Consider the following 18,696-nt stretch of genomic DNA (forward strand, 5'->3'; position numbering starts at 1 on the left):
CGCTGGTGGGTCGAGCGAGCCCCCCTGTGGTGGAGGCAGCTCTAAGCTTTTTAATTTAAATTGTCTCTCTAATTTGAATGAATACACTTTAAATCCATTTACAAGGATCTATTGGAGGGCAAGTCTCATGCCAGCAGCCACGTAATTCCAGCTCCAGTAGCGTCCACTAAAGCTGCTGCAGTTAAAAAGCTTTTATAAGGATCGAGCTCGGCTGTCCACCGCAAGGCATCCTACTGCCAGTCCCAGCCCCTATGCCTTGGGGTGCCTCCTGATGCTCTTCACTGAGTATCCCGTGGTCCCAAAGCATTTCCTTTGAAAAAATTAAGTGTCCAAACTACAGGTGGTGTAGCTTGCTTAACAGCCGGGATAATCCGCTGACTAGCAGACACTGCTACTAGGCACAAAGTATTTCCTGGGCTAGATGCGGTTAAAAATTTGTAATTAGATACTCTCGTTGGATGCTGAGAAAGCATTCCATAGAGTCTCCTGGCACGCCATATATGATTCTCTTAAAAAGCTTGGGGTAGGGGTCTAGGGGACCCTTTTATAGCCAAAATCACGGCCCTGTATCGCAATACGTCACCTAGGCTGAAGATAAATGGAACTGTAGCACCCTGAGGGCTCGGTTGCTACAGAGGTATTGCACCTCACCCAGAGGTGTGATATCTCACTCTCAGGTAAGGATGTAGTGTGGATCAGGACCCGACACCTGCATGCATTACACCACATTGCCGTGGGGCAGGGCGACCAATATGCCCCTGAGATGGGCACGACAGTCCCTGTCCCTGGCTGGAGTGGGGGGAGGGAACACTGAGGAAGGGGAACCCTGTAGTGCAGGAGCAGGGAGGAAGCAGTTCCTGGGTGCATTGAGAAGGGAGTATAAAAGGTGGGCACCATCTTAGTTCAGTGCAGAGAAGTCTGAGCAGAAGTGGCAGGGAGCAGGGGCTCTGCATGAGCTCTGCTCCGGAGGCGGGCCTAGTAACAGAGGCCCAGGCCTGGAAGAGGGAGAAGGAAGGAAGAGGAGCGGAGAAGGCTCCAGGAACGAGGAACGAAGGGATCCCAGGGGTGCGGACGGGCGAGTCGCCACCGCACGCCCGAATCCACCTGCGTGGAGGGGTCAGGCCAAAGGGGAGACCGGTCCCCGAAACTAGTGGAGGCAGGAAACGACCCTCAGCTAGAAACAGGAGGCTGTGACATTTTATGTGGCGCAGCCCCTCGCTACACCCGCTAGGAAGGCACCACATAGGGTCAGGGAAACTGGCGCCAAGTTTACCAAGAGGAGGCCCGAGGCAGCCGGACAGAAGGGTTGGTAAGAAAGGCCAGACAAAGGACACACAAAGGGGGTCCTGTGAAGTGCTCCAAAGTTATCTGGGAGTTGTCTGAGCCCCTCACCTGGTGAGCACAGTACGACGTGGGCAGCCGTTACCTGCAGACGTGGTCTGGATAATAAGAACTGTGAGTAAAGGCCCTGGACTGCATCACTGACTCCGTGTCGTTACTGCTGCTGCCCTGCACCATCACCCCCATCCTCCGCATACACTGCCCTGAGGCTATACTCCTCCCGTGGGGAGTTATGCTACGCTCTGCTGCACCCACAACACCAGCCTCAGCGGTCTGCCCTGGAGCGGCGGTTCATTCTGACCGCAATCCACGGGTGGCGTAGTCGGACATTTAAACATCAAAACCACATAAATAGTTCCGCCACTGGTTTGACCGCCCTGAGCCACGGAACCGGGTCGCCGCCACGGAGACTACAACCACCAGCATCCACCAAAAAGGGTCCGGCTCCGGGTGTCCCAAGGCCCAGGGGGCGCGTCAGAACATTTTCATCACCTTTCACAATCACCAATGGGACAAGGCAGGGATGTTCTCTGTCCCCTCTCTTATACATCCTAGTGACGGAGCACCTGCTCTCATCAATTCGCCATAACCCCAATATTAGGTGGATTGAGGTGGGAGGCACCGAGTACAAGTGCTCTCTATTTGCTGATGATGTCCTAGTATATATCACTCAATCACATATATCCATCCATGCTGTTATGGCTGAAATAGATCACTTTGTTACATGGTCAAATTTTAAAATCAATGCAGCGAAGTCTGAGGCCCTCGATGTCTCCCTCCCCAAATCCATATAGGATTCCATCCAGTCCAACTTTCCCTTTGCCTGGCCCTCACAGGGTATCAAATACTTAGGAATTCCTAGTCATAGAGACCTCTCCCATCTATGTTATCTTAATTTTGGGCCCTTTATTGAACAACTCCATACAGACCACGGTTGGCAAGTTAGAACTGTAAGATTCACTACGTGAACCACTGGTGTTTTGTGGAAAAGCACATGTACACTGTGTTCCAAATTATTATGCAAAAAGTGTTTAGGAGTGATAAGGGAAGAATTTGTTTGTTTGTCAGTTAAACTCATTGATGGTGATGTGTGTCAGGGCTCTTTATATCACTGTAAGCAATTGCAGACACCTGTGCTAATTAGTTTGGCAGGTGTGTCCAATGAAAGGCAAGACTACTTAAGAAGGCTGTCTCACATTATTAAGCAGCCTACATTTTCTGCCAAAATGGGAAAGAAAAAGGATGTGTCGGCTGCTGAGAAGCAACAAATTGTGGAGTGTTTAGGTCAAGGCATGACTACAATCAACATTGTGCGATGATCAGGATGAAGTGTCTTGGCAATCAAGAAGTATGTAGCTGATTCACAGTACACACGTGTGCGTGCTGATAAGGGCAAATTGAGGACTCTTTCCTACAGGCAATTACGTCAGGTTGAAAGAGCAGCGGCAAAAAAGCCTTGTCATAGCAGCAGACAAGTTTTTGAAGCTGCTGGTGCCTCCAACGTCCCCCGAACAACAAGATGCAGGGTCCTTCAGAGGTTTGCAGCTGTGCATACGCCATCCTGTCGACCTTCTCTATCCACTTCACACAAGCAGAAACGGCTCCAGTGGGCGAAACATTACATGAAGACTGATTTCAAAACTGTTTTGTTCACGGATGAGTGCCGTGCAGCGCTCGATGGTCCAGATGGATGGAGTGGAGGATGGCTGGTTGATGGACACCCCACGCAAACACGGCTACAGCGCCAACAAGGAGGAGGTGGAGTAATGTTTTGGGCTGGAATCATGGGGAGAGAGATTGTCGGCCCCTTTAGGATCCCTGAAGGCGCTAAAGATGAACTCCATAATGTATGTGGATTTTCTCAAACAGCACTTCCTGCCATGGTTCAAGAAGAAGAACCGTGTATTTCACAGCAAGATCATTTTTTTGCATGATAATGCACCATCTCATGCTGCACATAAAACATCTGCATCTCTGGCTGATATGGGCATAAAAGGGGACAAACTTATGGTGTGACCCCCATGCTCCCCTGACCTCTACCCCATTCAGAACCTTTGGAGCATCATTAAAAGGAGTGTCTATGATGGCGGGAGGCAGTTCACATCTAAGCAACAGCTCTGGGAGGGTATTCTGTCCTCATGCAAAACAATTGAAGCAGAAACCATCCAAAACCTGACAAATTCAATGGACGAGAGAGTTCAGAAGCTCCTTTCGAACAAGGGGTCCTATGTGAAAATGTAACATCACCTAGAATAAAGTTTTGAGTTGAAAACTGTTTGATTTCAGTTTCTAACAACCTGCTAATGCTTATAATTTCAAAAATGACCATTTTTTTGGTCTTTATTAAAATGAAAAGGTTGATCGAAAAGTTTGGGGGATCTAAGAGTGTGGCAACCCAGTAGTCATGATTACTTCGAATTCTGACAATATGAGGGTCATGCTGCAGGTAGTGCAGCAAGAAGGCACTTATGTGTCTTGCGCATCTCGGAGCCCCAAAATTATTTTCCGGGCTAGATGCAGCTAAAAATTATTATTAATTTTAAATCTGGTGAAGCTTTAGTATAGATGGCCTAATAGGATCAGTGCTGCACACTGCTACAAAGCCCAAATTATTTTCCAGTCAAGATACAGATAAACATGATTAGTAATTTTAAATCTGGTGGAGCTTATTATAGATGGCCTAATAGAATCAGTGCTGCACACTGCTACAAAGCCCAAATTATTTTCCAGCCAAGATACAGATAAACATGATTAGTAATTTGAAAGCTTAAAACGGTTGGTAGGGTGATTTTAACCAATCATCAAGCTTTTACTCTCCCCAGGATGACACAGGGGTAGAAAAGTCGTTTCGGATCCATGATTTGTTCATCTTTATGAACGTGAGTCTGTCTACATTATCAGTGGAGAGCCGCGTGCGCTTATCTGTCAGCACACCACCAGCAGCGCTGAACACACGTTCAGACAGAACGCTGGCTGCGGAGCATGACAAGATCTCCAAGGCGTAAGTGGCTAGCTCCGGCCATTTATCCAGATTGGAAGCCCAAAAAGAGCAAGGGTCCAGTGACACAGTCATGGCTTCAATGTTTACTTGGAGATACTCCTGTACCATCGTCTCTAGGCGTTGACTATGTGTCAGACTTCTTGTCTCCTGTGGCCTTGCAAAGGATGGGCTAAAAAAGTGGTGAAATGATTCCGCAAAATTGATGTTACCAGCAGATACTGTGGTTCTGTTACGGTTTGAGTGCTGAACACTTGACGGTCCCACGGTTGGCAAGTTGGAACTGTGAGATTCACTACGTGCACCACTGGTATTTTGTGGAAAAGCACATGTAAGATTCTGCAGCAGTCTCTGCTGATACTCCTGCATGCGTGCATCCCTTTCTATGGCAGGAATAATTTCTGCAAATTTACTTTTGTACCGGGGATCTAACAGTGTGGCAACCCAGTAGTCAGGATTATTTCTAATTCTCACAATTCGAGGGTCATGTTGCAGGTAGTGCAGCAAGAAGGCACTCATGTGTGTTGCGCATCCAGGAGCACCAAGTCCCTGTTGTGTTGGTGGCGAGGTAACAATCATGCTTCCTTCCTCTGTCCTCTCCCCCCAACCTCGCACAACAGAAATGTGATCAAGGTCTCCCTCATCTGATGAGTCTTCCATCAGTTCGTCCTCCACTTCTTCCTGGGCTCCTGCACCTTCCTCACTAGTTTGGCTGCTACCATGCGCCCTGGTAAAACCATCTCCCCCACCCTCACATGCCTGCCGCCTTGGTGCTGCCGACCGTCTGGACCTTGCAGATGTTAGCCCTTCCGCATACAACTCCTCCTCCTCTACTTCCTCCACCTCCTCTTGTGCCACCACCTGACTCCGAATTCTGTTTAACATATGCTCCAGCATGTAAATCACCGGAATAGTCATGCTGATAATGGCATCGTCAGCACTAAACATCTTCGTCGCCATTTCAAAACTGTGCAGAAGGGTGCATAGGTCCCTGATCTGAGACCACTCCTCCAGCGTGATTTGCCCCACCTCTGGATCTCGTTGGCCCAGGCTATACGTCAGAACGTATTGCACCAGGGCTTGTCGGTGCTGCCACAGTCGCTGCAACATGTGCAGAGTTGAATTCCACCGGGTAGGCACATCGCATTTTAGCCGGTGAAGTGGCAGGCCCAACGACTTCTGTAGAGATGTAAGTCGCTGAGCTGCGGGATGCGAACGGCGGAAGTGAGCATACAGCGACCGTGCCCTCTGCAGAAGGCCATCTAGTCTGGGATAGTGGGCTAAAAATTGCCGGACAACCAGGTTCAACACGTGAGCCATACAAGGCACGTGTGTGACATTGCCCCGGCGAAGGGCCGCACCCAGGTTTGCAGCATTGTCGCACACGGCCTTCCCTGGTTTCAGGTCCAGTGGAGACAACCATTCATGAAATTGGTTCTCCAGAGCTGACCACAACTCCTCAGCTGTGTGACTCACATTTCCCAGACATTTCAATGTAAAAACCGCCTGATGACGTTGAGCCCTACTGCCAGCATAGTAAGGAGGTGTGCAGGATCCCTTCTGCGCAGTTAGAAAGCTTGTGGCATGACCAGACAGGCTTTGGGTGCAGGTGGAAGACCGAGAGGAGGTTGAGGAGGCAGAAGCAGTGGAGGAACTTTGACATAAAGAGGATTGACGCACAACTCGTGGGGACGGCAAGACTTGGACAGCAGCCCCTTGTCCTGCTGTCACCATAGTTACCCAGTGCCCAGTCAGCGACATGTAACGCCCCTGTCCATGCCTACTCGTCCAAGTGTCTGTGGTGAAATGCACCCTGTCACACACAGAGTTTCTCAAAGAAGAGGTGATGTTGTGTGCGACATGCTGGTGGAGCGCAGGCACACCTTTCTTTGAGAAGTAGTGCCGACTGGGCATCTGGTACTGGGGCACTGCGACGGACATAAGGTCTCGAAAATCCTCTGTGTCCACCAGGCGGAAAGGCAGCATTTCTGTAGCCAAGAGCTTGCAGATGGTGAAATTCAACCTCTTAGCTTTCTCATGGCTAGGAGGAAATGGTCTTTTACTTGTCCACATCTGAGGGACCGAGGGCTGGCTATTGTGCTTAGACGGGGTTGATAAGGGTGTCCCCGGCAAACTGCCGGTCTGTGAGGAAGATGCAGGCGGACATGTTAGGTTGCCTTGATCCAAAGGTGGTGCTATCGATGTCGGACAGCGCTCAACACCAGCTGGTGTTACCACCTCCAAAGAAAATGATGACCTGCCAATCACGCTGGCTGTTGCGGGTAAAGAGGTGGCAGGTCTGCGCCCCAAAACAGGTGTGACTGCTGTCCCCCCAGTCACAGAGGATGAAGAGGCCGCGGATGCACAAGATATGGCAGACGGTGGTTGGCCCGGCCGGCTAGGCCGCATTGTAGCACACTGAGCTTCCCACTGCAACTTATGCTTCATGTCCATGTGCCGGTTCATGCATGAAGTACTCAAACTATGTATTTTTTGGCCTCTACTTAGCTTTTGCTGACAAATGTTACAGATAACACGAGTTGGGTCATCTTTATCGATCTGAAAAAATGCCCAGGCTATGCAAGGCTTAGCACCCATGCGACCTGAAGAGCCACCACGACTTGTGGTGAGAGGCAGAGTTGTGTTTGAGGATGCAGTTGTTGACGTGCTTCCAGTACTACGTCTCTGTCCAGGAAGACGCAACCTGACCTCGTCGTCACTAGCATCTTCCTCCACCTCCTCTGCTGACCTCATCTCTTGGCTGACTGTGGGTTGACAGTAAGTGGGATCTCCAACCTCATCATCATCACCCTGTGCGTTATCACACCCGTCGTCCTCAGAGCCAACCTGTTCCTGCCCTGACAAAAAACTAAAGTTGTCGCTCCAATCAGGTATTTGAGTCTTATCATCGTCTTCCTCATTGTCTCCACCAACAGGAGTTACAGTTTGGGAATGAGGGTCTACATTATGGTCAGAACCTTCTGCGTCTGGTCCTGGATCCGACTCATAAAGATTCTGGGCATCAGTGCAGATCATTTCCTCGTCTGGATTCACAGAAGCGCTGGAGTCGACCTCTGATTCCCAGGCTATAGTATGAGTAAACAGCTCTGCAGACTCAACCATCTGTTCTACCTCATACTCAGACGGGCAGCTGGAGATTTGGGAGCTGTGAGGAAGCAAGTGCGATTGGGGTGACACCTTTGAGGACTGGAGTATTTGTGATGTTGAAGTTGATGTGGAGGAGAGCCCACTTAAAGGAGCACTTGATATCCGTTGAAGCACCTGCTGTTTTTGTGCCTCATCTGGAATTTGTAGCGATTGGCGTGGCCGTAAGAAAGGGATCTTATCACATTGTCCGCTAAAAGAAGTAGACATTTTAGTTTGGCTGGAAGATGGTCTTTCTTCTGCAGATGTTACTGTTGCTTTAACACCTACCCCACGGACACAACCTTTTTTCCCCTTCCCAACACGCCTATTCCCCTTTCCACCAGCAGCAGGCCTTTTTCCACTCATTTTGGTGGTTAACTAATTCACAACTCTGGAGTTGTTTGCACAAAAAAACAATGGATGGGAACCGAGCAGAGCTGAGTGGCCAAACTGTGGTATTAGGCCAAAACTATTGGCTGGGTTAGATGCAGAAAAAAATTATATTCAATTTGCAACCTGATGGAGGTCAGTATAGATGGACTAATAGAGAAAGTCCCACACACTGCTAGAAGGCCAAATATTTTTTCAGAGCTAGATGCAGATAAAAATTATTTTTAATTTGCAACCTGATGGAGGTCAGTATAGATGGACTAATAGAGAAAGTCCCACACACTGCTAGAAGGCCAAATATTTTTTCAGAGCTAGATGCAGATAAAAATTATTTTTAATTTGCAACCTGATGGAGGTCAGTATAGATGGACTAATAGAGAAAGTCCCACACACTGCTAGAAGGCCAAATATTTTTTCAGAGCTAGATGCAGATAAAAATTATTTTTAATTTGCAACCTGATGGAGGTCAGTATAGATGGACTAATAGAGAAAGTCCCACACACTGCTAGAAGGCCAAATATTTTTTCAGAGCTAGATGCAGATAAAAATTATTTTTAATTTGCAACCTGATGGAGGTCAGTATAGATGGACTAATAGAGAAAGTCCCACACACTGCTAGAAGGCCAAATATTTTTTCAGAGCTAGATGCAGATAAAAATTATATTCAATTTGCAACCTGATGGAGGTCAGAATAGATGGACTAATAGAACAAGTCCCACACACAGCTAGAAGCCCAAATATTTTTTCAGAGGTACTGTAGATGCAGATAAAAATTATTTTTAATTTGCAACCTGATGGAGGTCAGTATAGATGGACTAATAGAGAAAGTCCCACACACTGCTAGAAGGCCAAATATTTTTTCAGAGCTAGATGCAGATAAAAATTATTTTTAATTTGCAACCTGATGGAGGTCAGTATAGATGGACTAATAGAGAAAGTCCCACACACTGCTAGAAGGCCAAATATTTTTTCAGAGCTAGATGCAGATAAAAATTATATTCAATTTGCAACCTGATGGAGGTCAGTATAGATGGACTAATAGAACAAGTCCCACACACAGCTAGAAGCCCAAATATTTTTTCAGAGGTACTGTAGATGCAGATAAAAATTATTTTTAATTTGCAACCTGATGGAGGTCAGTATAGATGGACTAATAGAGAAAGTCCCACACACTGCTAGAAGGCCAAATATTTTTTCAGAGCTAGATGCAGATAAAAATTATATTCAATTTGCAACCTGATGGAGGTCAGTATAGATGGACTAATAGAACAAGTCCCACACACAGCTAGAAGCCCAAATATTTTTTCAGAGGTACTGTAGATGCAGATAAAAATTATTTTTAATTTGCAACCTGATTGAGGTCAGTATAGATGGACTAATAGAGAAAGTCCCACACACTGCTAGAAGGCCAAATATTTTTTCAGAGCTAGATGCAGAAAAAAATTATATTCAGTTTGCAACCTGATGGAGGTCAGTATAGATGGACTAATAGAGAAAGTCCCACACACTGCTAGAAGGTCACATATTTTTTCAGAGGTAGATGCAGAAAAAAATATATTCAGTTTGCAACCTGATGGAGGTCTGTATAGATGGATTAATAGAACAAGTCCCACACACAGCTAGAAGCCCAATATTTTTTCAGAGGTAGATGCAGAAAAAAATATATTCAGTTTGCAACCTGATGGAGGTCAGTATAGATGGACTAATACAACAAGTCCCACACACAGCTAGAAGCCCAATATTTTTTCAGAGGTAGATGCAGAAAAAAATATATTCAGTTTGCAACCTGATGGAGGTCTGTATAGATGGACTAATACAACAAGTCCCACACACAGCTAGAAGCCCAATATTTTTTCAGAGGTAGATGCAGAAAAAAATATATTCAGTTTGCAACCTGATGGAGGTCTGTATAGATGGATTAATAGAACAAGACCCACACACAGCTAGAAGCCCAATATTTTTTCAGAGGTAGATGCAGAAAAAAATATATTCAGTTTGCAACCTGATGGAGGTCTGTATAGATGGATTAATAGAACAAGTCCCACACACAGCTAGAAGCCCAATATTTTTTCAGAGGTAGATGCAGAAAAAAAAATATTCAGTTTGCAACCTGATGGAGGTCAGTATAGATGGACTAATACAACAAGTCCCACACACAGCTAGAAGCCCAATATTTTTTCAGAGCTAGATGCAGAAAAAAATTATATTCAATTTGCAACCTGATGGAGGTCAGTAAAGATAGACTAATAGAATGATGCTATGCCCAAAAGATTTTACTTCACTAGGTGCAGTAAAAAAATTGGTATTCTATACACAGGTGGTATATCTTGCAACACAGATAGGCTACTCCACTGACTAACACACTCTGCAATAGGCCAAAAAGGATTAGCTTTGCTAGATTCAGCCAAATGCTGTGAAAAAAACTTGCACAGCACTGGCACAGACCTGCCTGGCAAAAACTGATAGGAACTGATGTAACCTAGTCCTGAAAAGGACTCCAATTACAATTAGTCTTTACTCCCACAATCTATCTATTTAAGAGCACAGACCTGCCTGATAAAAGTCGTAGGAAATGCTGTAACCTAGTCCTTAAAAGGACTGCAATCACAACTATTCCCTACTCCCAAGCTATCTGTAGATTTGTGCGAAAATTGGCTTGAAATTAACAAGGTATAGCGCACACAGCAACAGCGGTGCCGTCTAACACGCAGCTGCAGCAGTGAGAAAATGGTGGCGACGGGGAAAATGGCTTGGTCTTATAGGGCAAGGACATGTGACATACACTGCCAATGACACATGCCCTTGCTTGTGTGAAAAAAAGCACTTCGCTCCGTGTGTGCGCTGCTGATAGGCTGACAGATTGCACCTCCCCACTGTAAATGCGGGAAAGAGAAAAAATTGGAGATCTTCATTGTTCCTGCAGAGATCCATCCCCTGCCCCTCCCCCCACCCTGCTGTACACTCAAACTGCGTATTAACATTAATTTTCATCATTACTGAGAAAAAATCCAGTTATGATTTTGGTGCACGAACAGTTATCGAACATAACCTCGAACAGCCGAATTTTTCTCAAATTGTTCGTGTTCGCCGAACGGCTCGAACACCGCCCAAAACAGCTCGAATTTGAGATTGGCAAACAGTTCGAGTAGAACAACGCTCATCACTAGTTAGTAGGCCTTGGATGCCCTGAAGTCACAGCTGCTCTAATTCCGGCGAGCCAGCGGAAGGGTGAGACTCTGTCTTTTGCACCATCTTGTGTATTTGCTGGGACTGTCCTATTTATTATTGTCTGTTTGGTGGTTCAATAAAGTATTGCCACACTGTTTTACCCTACCCTATGCTGTTTCAGTAATATTATGCCCATGGGGAAGGAGTGTGGGAGTTCAATGGGTTAATGGGATGAGCCCTGGCCCATGCGGTCTATCTAAAGACAGCCGGGCCAGTGAATGAGACCACCCACAGACCCTCGTGTCTTCACACTCCCCCCCCCCCCAAAAAAAAAGAAGATTTGGCCCAGGACTTTCCCAGTGATTGACAAGTTCCTCCCATAGCGTGAGACTTGGAGCAGTGTTGAGACAAAGATCTAACTATTGTTGTGCCAGAGTCACTGGTATGGTATATGAAGGGAGGTATGTGTCACACTGGTTGCTAGCCTATGTGAACTAGAACCAATAAACTTTCTGCCAGCATTTTATATGCTGGGGGGTTAACTCTTAAAAAGCGTGGTTTTATCGGAATGAAATAGAGATGGGAGGGATTTCATTCCCCATACCTCCACCTCAGGGTGTGGCTGAACAATGTTTAAATGTTCAGTCCTGGTTTTTTTTCTCTGTTGTGAGTTTGTAGTGGCAAAGACTCCAGACTGGAAGACCACAGCTCAGAGAGGAGCTGAATGCTGGGACTACAACCTGTGTTGCTAATCCCACACTGCTATGGACTGTGCTTTCGTTTATCTTTTGTTTTGTTGTTTTGCCAGTAAGGCTGTGTTTAGTTTTGCTGGAGCTGCGGAGCTTTATGCCACTAAATAAAGCCTGCAGAGAAAACACGGTTCCTGAGTCTACTTCCGGAAGCGACCGAGTGAGGCGTCTTATCTTACCACAGCTGGTGGAGAATGCGGGCAAGATTCCAGGAACACATGTACCTGCTACAGAGACCGGTGGATGTCTTGGGTGAAGGCTGCCAGCCAGCAGGAGACGTCCGGCACCATGGAAGAGCTAATTAAGCACCTGGTGCAGAGCCAGCAGACCATGCAGTAGCAGCACTTGCAGAGCATGCAGCAGAGAATGCAACAGCAGCACCGTGAGCAGCTACAGCAGCAACAAGAGACCACTAAGCTGCTGATACAACAAGTTCAGCTCCAGAAACAGCAGCAACAGGATCAGCATCACCAATAACAGCAGATCGAGTTACTTTTAGAGGTGATCCGTGGCAAGGCGACGGCTTCCGTCAAGTCCAAGTGATGATGCATACATCAGGAAGACGGTAAGGAAAGCGTTACAGAAGATGACCCCGGGGCATGATATTGAGGTGTTCCTGACTGTTTTTGAGAGGGTAGCGGAATGGGAGAAATTGCCGCTGGAGCAGTGGGTGGAGGTTCTGGCGCCATATTTGACTGGGGACCCGCAGAAGGCTTATTACAATTTGACATTACAGGACGCAAAGGAATATGCCAAATTAAAAACCAAAATATTGGCACGCTCAGGAGTGACTATTTCTGTCAGAGCACAAAGGGTCCACCACTGGGCGTATGCTGGCGACAGACCTCCACGCTCACAAATGTTTGACTTGTTACATCTTGTCCAGAAATGGCTGCAGCCAGAGTCTTCCTCTCCTGCCCAGATGGTTGAGCGTGTGGTAATGGACAGGTTCATCCATTCCCTACCCAGGCCAGTGCAGACCTGAGTTGCCCAGGGCGACCCTCGGAATGCAGACGACCTCATAGGTCTGGTAGAGAGATTCCAAGTGGTCGAAAAATCCCTGGGGATACCCGAGATAGCCAGCTCCCCTTACTGGAGTGCCCAAAAGGGAGTGGGTTCACCACGGAAAGGGTTAAGAGCCACAACTGGGGGGCATTCCACTTCCACTGAAGGGGCTGCAAGGTCTGTTGTGAAGGATGTGACCTGTTGGCGATGTCGCAATCCGGGACACGTAGCCACCCAGTGTCATACGTCTGCTGAGCCAATGGACTGCAGTCTAGGCAGACGATGTTCATACTATGCTTACCCAGCCTGCAGTGTGGACTGTCAACCCGGCGAGGGGCCGCAGGTGTGTGCCGTGTCCGTTAAAGGAGTGATGAACCTGGGGCTATTGGACTCCGGGATTCTGGTGACCTCGATCAGTGCCACCCTTCCCCACCAGCTGATCCCTGCCAGATCTTTGGGCATCCGCTCCATACATGGGGATGCCAAGAACTACCCGGTGGCCAGAGTGACAGTCGAAACAGACTGTGGCGCCCAATCCCACGAGGTCGGGTTGGTCAAGGACCTGATACATTCCATCATATTGGGGCGTGATTTTCCCTTGTTCTGGGATTTGTGGGGGAAGGGATCCAGACTCCATCACGGAGACAAAAGCCAGGACCCTAGAAATACCTCGGTCGACATTGGAAGTGGATCGGTTTCCACTGTGTGTCCTTGTCGGTGAGGAGGACGAGACTGTGACTGAGGAGGCCGACCTCCCTGAGTTAGAGGTGCCCGGAGAGAACTTTGGGGCAGCTCAAGTTCGGGACTTGACCTTGAAAGGGGCGTGGGACAATCTTACGGTTTGTAATGGTATTGCCCAAGAGTCGGGGGCGGTACCCACACTTTGCAATTCAGGGGGTACCAGGTAACCAAACTGAAAGGTGAATAGGTAGTGGAACAGCTGTTAGTTCCTGGGCCATACCGTCGGAGGGTATTAGACATGGCCCACTCACATATTCTGGGGGGGGACACCTAGGGGTTGAAAAAACTCAGGAGCGAATAGTGAGGAAGTTTTATTGGCCAGGATGCTACCGGGAGATCTTAAACTATTGTAGGTCCTGCCCCACCTGCCAGATAACCGAGCCCACCTCGCACGTCCGTAGTCTCTTAGTTCCACTACCTGTGATAGAAGTTCTCTTTGAGAAGATTGCCATGTACCTCGTGGGTCCCTTAATTAAATTGGCCCAGGGCCATCAATACATCTTGGTCGTCATGGACTATGCGACCCGGTACCCCGAAGGGGTACCCTTACGGAACTTAGCTCGGGAACTTGTCAACATCTTTGCTAGGACCGGCCTGCTGAAGGAAATCCTGATGGACCAAGGAACCCCATTCATGAGCAAGGTGATGAAGGAGCTGTGCAAAGTGCTTTAGATTACTCAGCTGCGAACCTGCGTTTGCCATCCGCAAACTGATGGCCTGGTGGAGCGCTTCAATAAGACCCTGAAAGCGATGCTCAAAAAGGTCATTGAGAAGGATGGTCGAGACTGGGACTACTTGCTTCCGTTTCTACTTTTCTCCGTCAGAGAAGTTCCCCAAGCCTCCACTGGCTTCTCTCCATTCGAGCTTCTATATGGCCGGCATCCAAGGGGTCTCCTAGACATCTCCAAGGAAACCTGGGAGGCCGAGATCACGCCCCACCGGAGATAACATCTGCGTGACAGCATGGAAAATCAGGGATGTTTTTTGGCGCGAACAAGTCGGAACCCCGAATACGAACCCGAATTTGACATGCCGAACAAATTCGCTCAACACTAACCATGACCTTGACCTTCTTTTTTTCCGGCAGTAGACAAGTCTGCTTTCTTGCGCTCAAGTCCTAAGAATGACTGAACCCTCTGTGGTTCCAGTTTTGATTTTTATAGGTTTAGCAGTCATCCCAGCCTGGTCAGAATGGTTCTGATTGTTATCAGTTGACAACTGCAGTGCTCTATTGACCTGCCTACCACTAGAATATCGTCCAAGTAGAGGATTATTAGGGTATTCTGCTACCGGAGATGCGCTGCAACTTCTATATAATTTTTGTAAATACCCTCAGAGCCATAGATAGGCCAAAGGCTAGCGCTCTGTACTAGAAGTGCCCGACTTGTTCGTTTATATACAAGGCCACCCTCAAGAATGTCTGATCTTCCATATAGATTGGGATGTGTTCATAGGCGTCCTTCACATCTAGCAATCTCATATAAAACACTCTGGAAATAGCATTTTATGGTCTCCATTTTGAAGGGCCAGTAGACTAGAAATTTGTTCACCCCTTTCTTTCAGGTTCACTATGGTCCTGAAGGTGCCATCTGTTTTTTTTTATTAGGAATAGGGGGAATAGAATCCCTTCCCCTGCTCCTGCACTGGCACCTCCGGGAAATTCTCTTATCTCCTGCCTAGTCCAGTATATCATCTAGTGCCCGTCCGAAGAGAAATTCTCCTTCGCATGGAATTGGGCATAGCTTGACCTTGGACTGAACATCCCCCGGCCAGCTCTTGAGCCATAGTTCTCTAAGTGCAGCATTTTATAGGTTTGCCGATCTGTTTGCAAACATCACTGAGTCTGTCGAGGTGTCTGCGAGGAAAGTAGCTGCACCTTGAATTATATCCTTAGGGACGTTGTTCTTAATCTTATCCTCTAACTGCTGTAACCAAATCATCATGGATCTGGCCATGCAGGTTGCCCAAACTGCTGGTTTTATTGCCCCTTCTGAAGACTTCCATATCTGCTTCAGATACACATCCACTTTTTTATCAAGAGGATCTTCAAAGGGCAGGGTAGATCTTTTGGTTGACTTGGCCACCGCCATGTCTATTTTAGGGGTTTTGTCCCACATGGCTGCTTCTTCCTCATCAAACAGACATCTGCTTTTGGATGACGAGGGCAGTGGATCCCTTTTCTCAGGCTTCCTTCATTCCCTATTAATGAATATTTAAATTCTCTCACTAACCGGAAATATGCAATTTTTCATTTATTCCAAACCCCCGAAACATAATGTCCTGGACTGTTCTTGGGGTTTTAGTATCTGACATGCCCATAGTAGTTCTTTACCAATATATCTGTGTCTTCCGTAGGAAAACACTGCCTACCCCCTGTATCACTATCAGAGGATGAGGAAGAAGAGGAGTCCGATTCGTCTCTATCCTCAGATATTACAGACTCTTCTGAATCAGCGGCCTGCTGTTTGGGTCTTTTCTCCCTTTTACCACTTTCCTGCTGAATCAGTGAATTAATGGAGTCTGTAACTTCTATCCTAATTATGGATTTAAAATCCATGGCAAAGTTGGGGGTTTCTTCAGAGGTGGTCTTCAGAATAGAAGAATCTCTTCATATATGTGCTGGGTAAGTTATCGCCGCACAGTCTTTATCTTTTAGCTTGGCGCTACACTTCTTAGTCCCCTCCTAGCAAAGAACTCCAGCATATCCATGGCATCAAGAGGAAAGCTGCCGGCCTCCACCATCTGGTGGTCAACCGTCCACTATATACCGGAGGGACGCCACAGCTCCAGCGTCTGCTGCTGACCTCCCCCCAGAAATCTCGCATTATTTCCGGGTCAGACTTTTCCTTCCAGCGAGCGGTGTGAAGGGAGCATACCGGCGAGCCCTGTGCATAAACAGCCCCTGCATTTTACTGTCGCATTGCTTTCTGGCACACTTCCTCAGCAGGGCGCGCTAGATATCCCACTAGTGCGCCTCGCGCTTGCGCAGATCTGGGTTGCCATAACTCCAGCGCACTCAACACGGGGCACGCCAACCACGTTCAACAAAGTGGTCATGCAACTGCACACCCCAACGTCCTGGCCAGCGGTCGTGTCTCCAGATCTGTCAGCATCCCAGATCCTTGCAGACACCAACCAGACTTGGGTAAGTTCAATTGTACCGTTACTTTACTCTCTAGGTTCCTTCAAGGACCGGAAACCATATTGATGAAAAGGAGAGGTACCACCCTTTTGTTCAGTAGGTTTCCTGTCCTTGATTAGTGGATACCCTCTCTCTCAGGTGGTGCTGTCATGGGAGAAGGGGAAAAACAAGACTGACCACAAGACCATCACAGCCATCTACACATCATAGGGGAGATCTCATGACACCTTCTCTCCATCTACCTGATGATCCTGAGGAACATTGGGGTCTTCTTGTTTACAGTCCTGTGGAAGAAGAGGATGGGGACATCTCTCTGGTGTTGTCCTCTTACTGGATAGATCTGGAGGAAACACATACAGGGACTGAATTCATTCTTTACATACAGATAATTATAGGCCGTGTGTATTTAGTCCTGTCTATTACCTGGTGATGTGAGGGGCTGGGGAACCTCCATCATGACGTCCTTGTACAGATCTTTGTGTCCTTCTAAATACTCCCACTCCTCCATGGAGAAATAGACGGCGACATCCTGACCCCTTATAGGAACCTGACACATACAATGATACCGTCATCCCCCCGATCCCTCCATAGCGTTACTGTATAATGTCCCAGCATTCCCAGCAGTGTCACCTCTCCAGTCAGCAGCTCAATCATCTTGTAGGTGAGTTCTAGGATCTTCTGGTCATTGATATCCTCATGTATCAGGGGGTGAGGTGGAGGTCCTGTGATTAGGCTCAGGGGTCTTCTCCATCCCTCAGACACAGGGTCCTGACAGCACTCACTAGAGGTCTTCTTCACTACTGTGTAATCCTGGTTATGGAGAGACACATTATTAAATCTCCCTCCAGACATTTCCAGAGTCCTCACCTCTCCAGTTCTGTCCATCTGTTATTCCCATAGATAAGAATGATGTAATGTGACGTCATCAGAATCTCTCACCTCTCCAGTAAGCCGGAAGAGGATCTCTAGGGTGAGGTGGAATATCCTCTCCGCCATCTTGTCTCGCTCCCTATCCTTCGAGGAAAATTCTCTTCTATAGAAGATCTTCACTGAGAGGATCCGATATTGTAGAGACCTGAATGAGAAGAAGATGAGAAGATGTAACGTCATCAATAATTCTATGTAATAATACAATTACTGATTCCGGTATAAAGCAGTAATCTGTGGATCTGATCCTGGATGATGCCGGAAGAAAAAGAAGAAGTGGATTTTTATGGCGGCCATTAATGAGGTTTACTTTGTCAGCCGTACGGCTTCTGGCCTCACTCTGTTGAAGCCCTATGGCTTCTGGCCTCACTCTGTTGCAGCCCTACGGCTTCAGGGTTCACTTTTTGCAGCCCTATGGCTTCAGGGTTCACTTTTTGCAGCCTGTGGGCTTCGGAGGTAAATCTCTGTGTGTTTTCTCTACCACTGGGAACCTCCTATATATTACATAAAAACATTCCTGAAAACCCCTTTAATCTGACTTTATAGAAAAAGTCTCTATCCGGCTACTGTCCTCCCCTCATGAATCACAAAATATGCCAAGTGTGAACAACTCCTGTCCCCAAATGAGGACTTGCAGGCGATCAGTTGATAGTCGGGGGTCTGGCAGTGAACACCCTCAGCAATCAGCTGTGTTTTGCTGGACGTAGTGGCCTCTCCAGGACACATGTGGTATTACATGGTGCTCTTTCAGAATAATATGTAATATGTAATACATGATATCTTGAAGTCTTCCAGAAGAAGATATTGGCAGACAGGTAATGACTTATTACCTACCAGCCATTGTCTCCTTTATCACTCGCTAGTTCTTATACACATTTGGATGATGTCACATCTTCGTTGGAAGCCGTATTAGGAACCTCCATCGCAGATTTTATCATACAGGACGAGTTCTCAGCCAACAGCTATTTGGCCATTGTTCACATAAAGTAAACCTATGTTATATATAGCAATATGCAGCAGGATACACGAGATCCAGGGAAATATCCAATCGCCAGAAATGGGGTCAGGAAGGATTTTTTTTCCCCCCT

General features: G+C 47.2%; 3 protein-coding genes across 4 annotated transcripts in view; 2 read left to right on the forward strand and 1 right to left on the reverse strand.

Moving 5' to 3' along the window:
* Positions 1 to 15,629, reverse strand: part of LOC141182879 (uncharacterized) — a 28,247-nt gene extending 12,618 nt beyond the window's left edge. The window contains exon 1 of the mRNA XM_073660998.1: positions 15,378 to 15,629. Coding sequence (XP_073517099.1) covers positions 15,378 to 15,629 — 252 coding nt within the window. The remainder of the gene's footprint in view (positions 1 to 15,377) is intronic.
* LOC141182837 (uncharacterized) overlaps positions 1 to 18,696 on the forward strand; it is a 206,490-nt gene that overhangs the window by 132,910 nt on the left and 54,884 nt on the right. The gene's annotated exons all lie outside the window — the stretch shown is intronic.
* Positions 1 to 18,696, forward strand: part of LOC141182835 (uncharacterized) — a 285,253-nt gene that overhangs the window by 132,787 nt on the left and 133,770 nt on the right. The window lies entirely within an intron of this gene.

This window comes from Phyllobates terribilis, unplaced genomic scaffold (assembly GCF_046119375.1).
Source record: "Phyllobates terribilis strain yellow unplaced genomic scaffold, ASM4611937v1 Scaffold_36__1_contigs__length_13169755, whole genome shotgun sequence".
NCBI classification, from domain to species: domain Eukaryota; kingdom Metazoa; phylum Chordata; class Amphibia; order Anura; family Dendrobatidae; genus Phyllobates; species Phyllobates terribilis.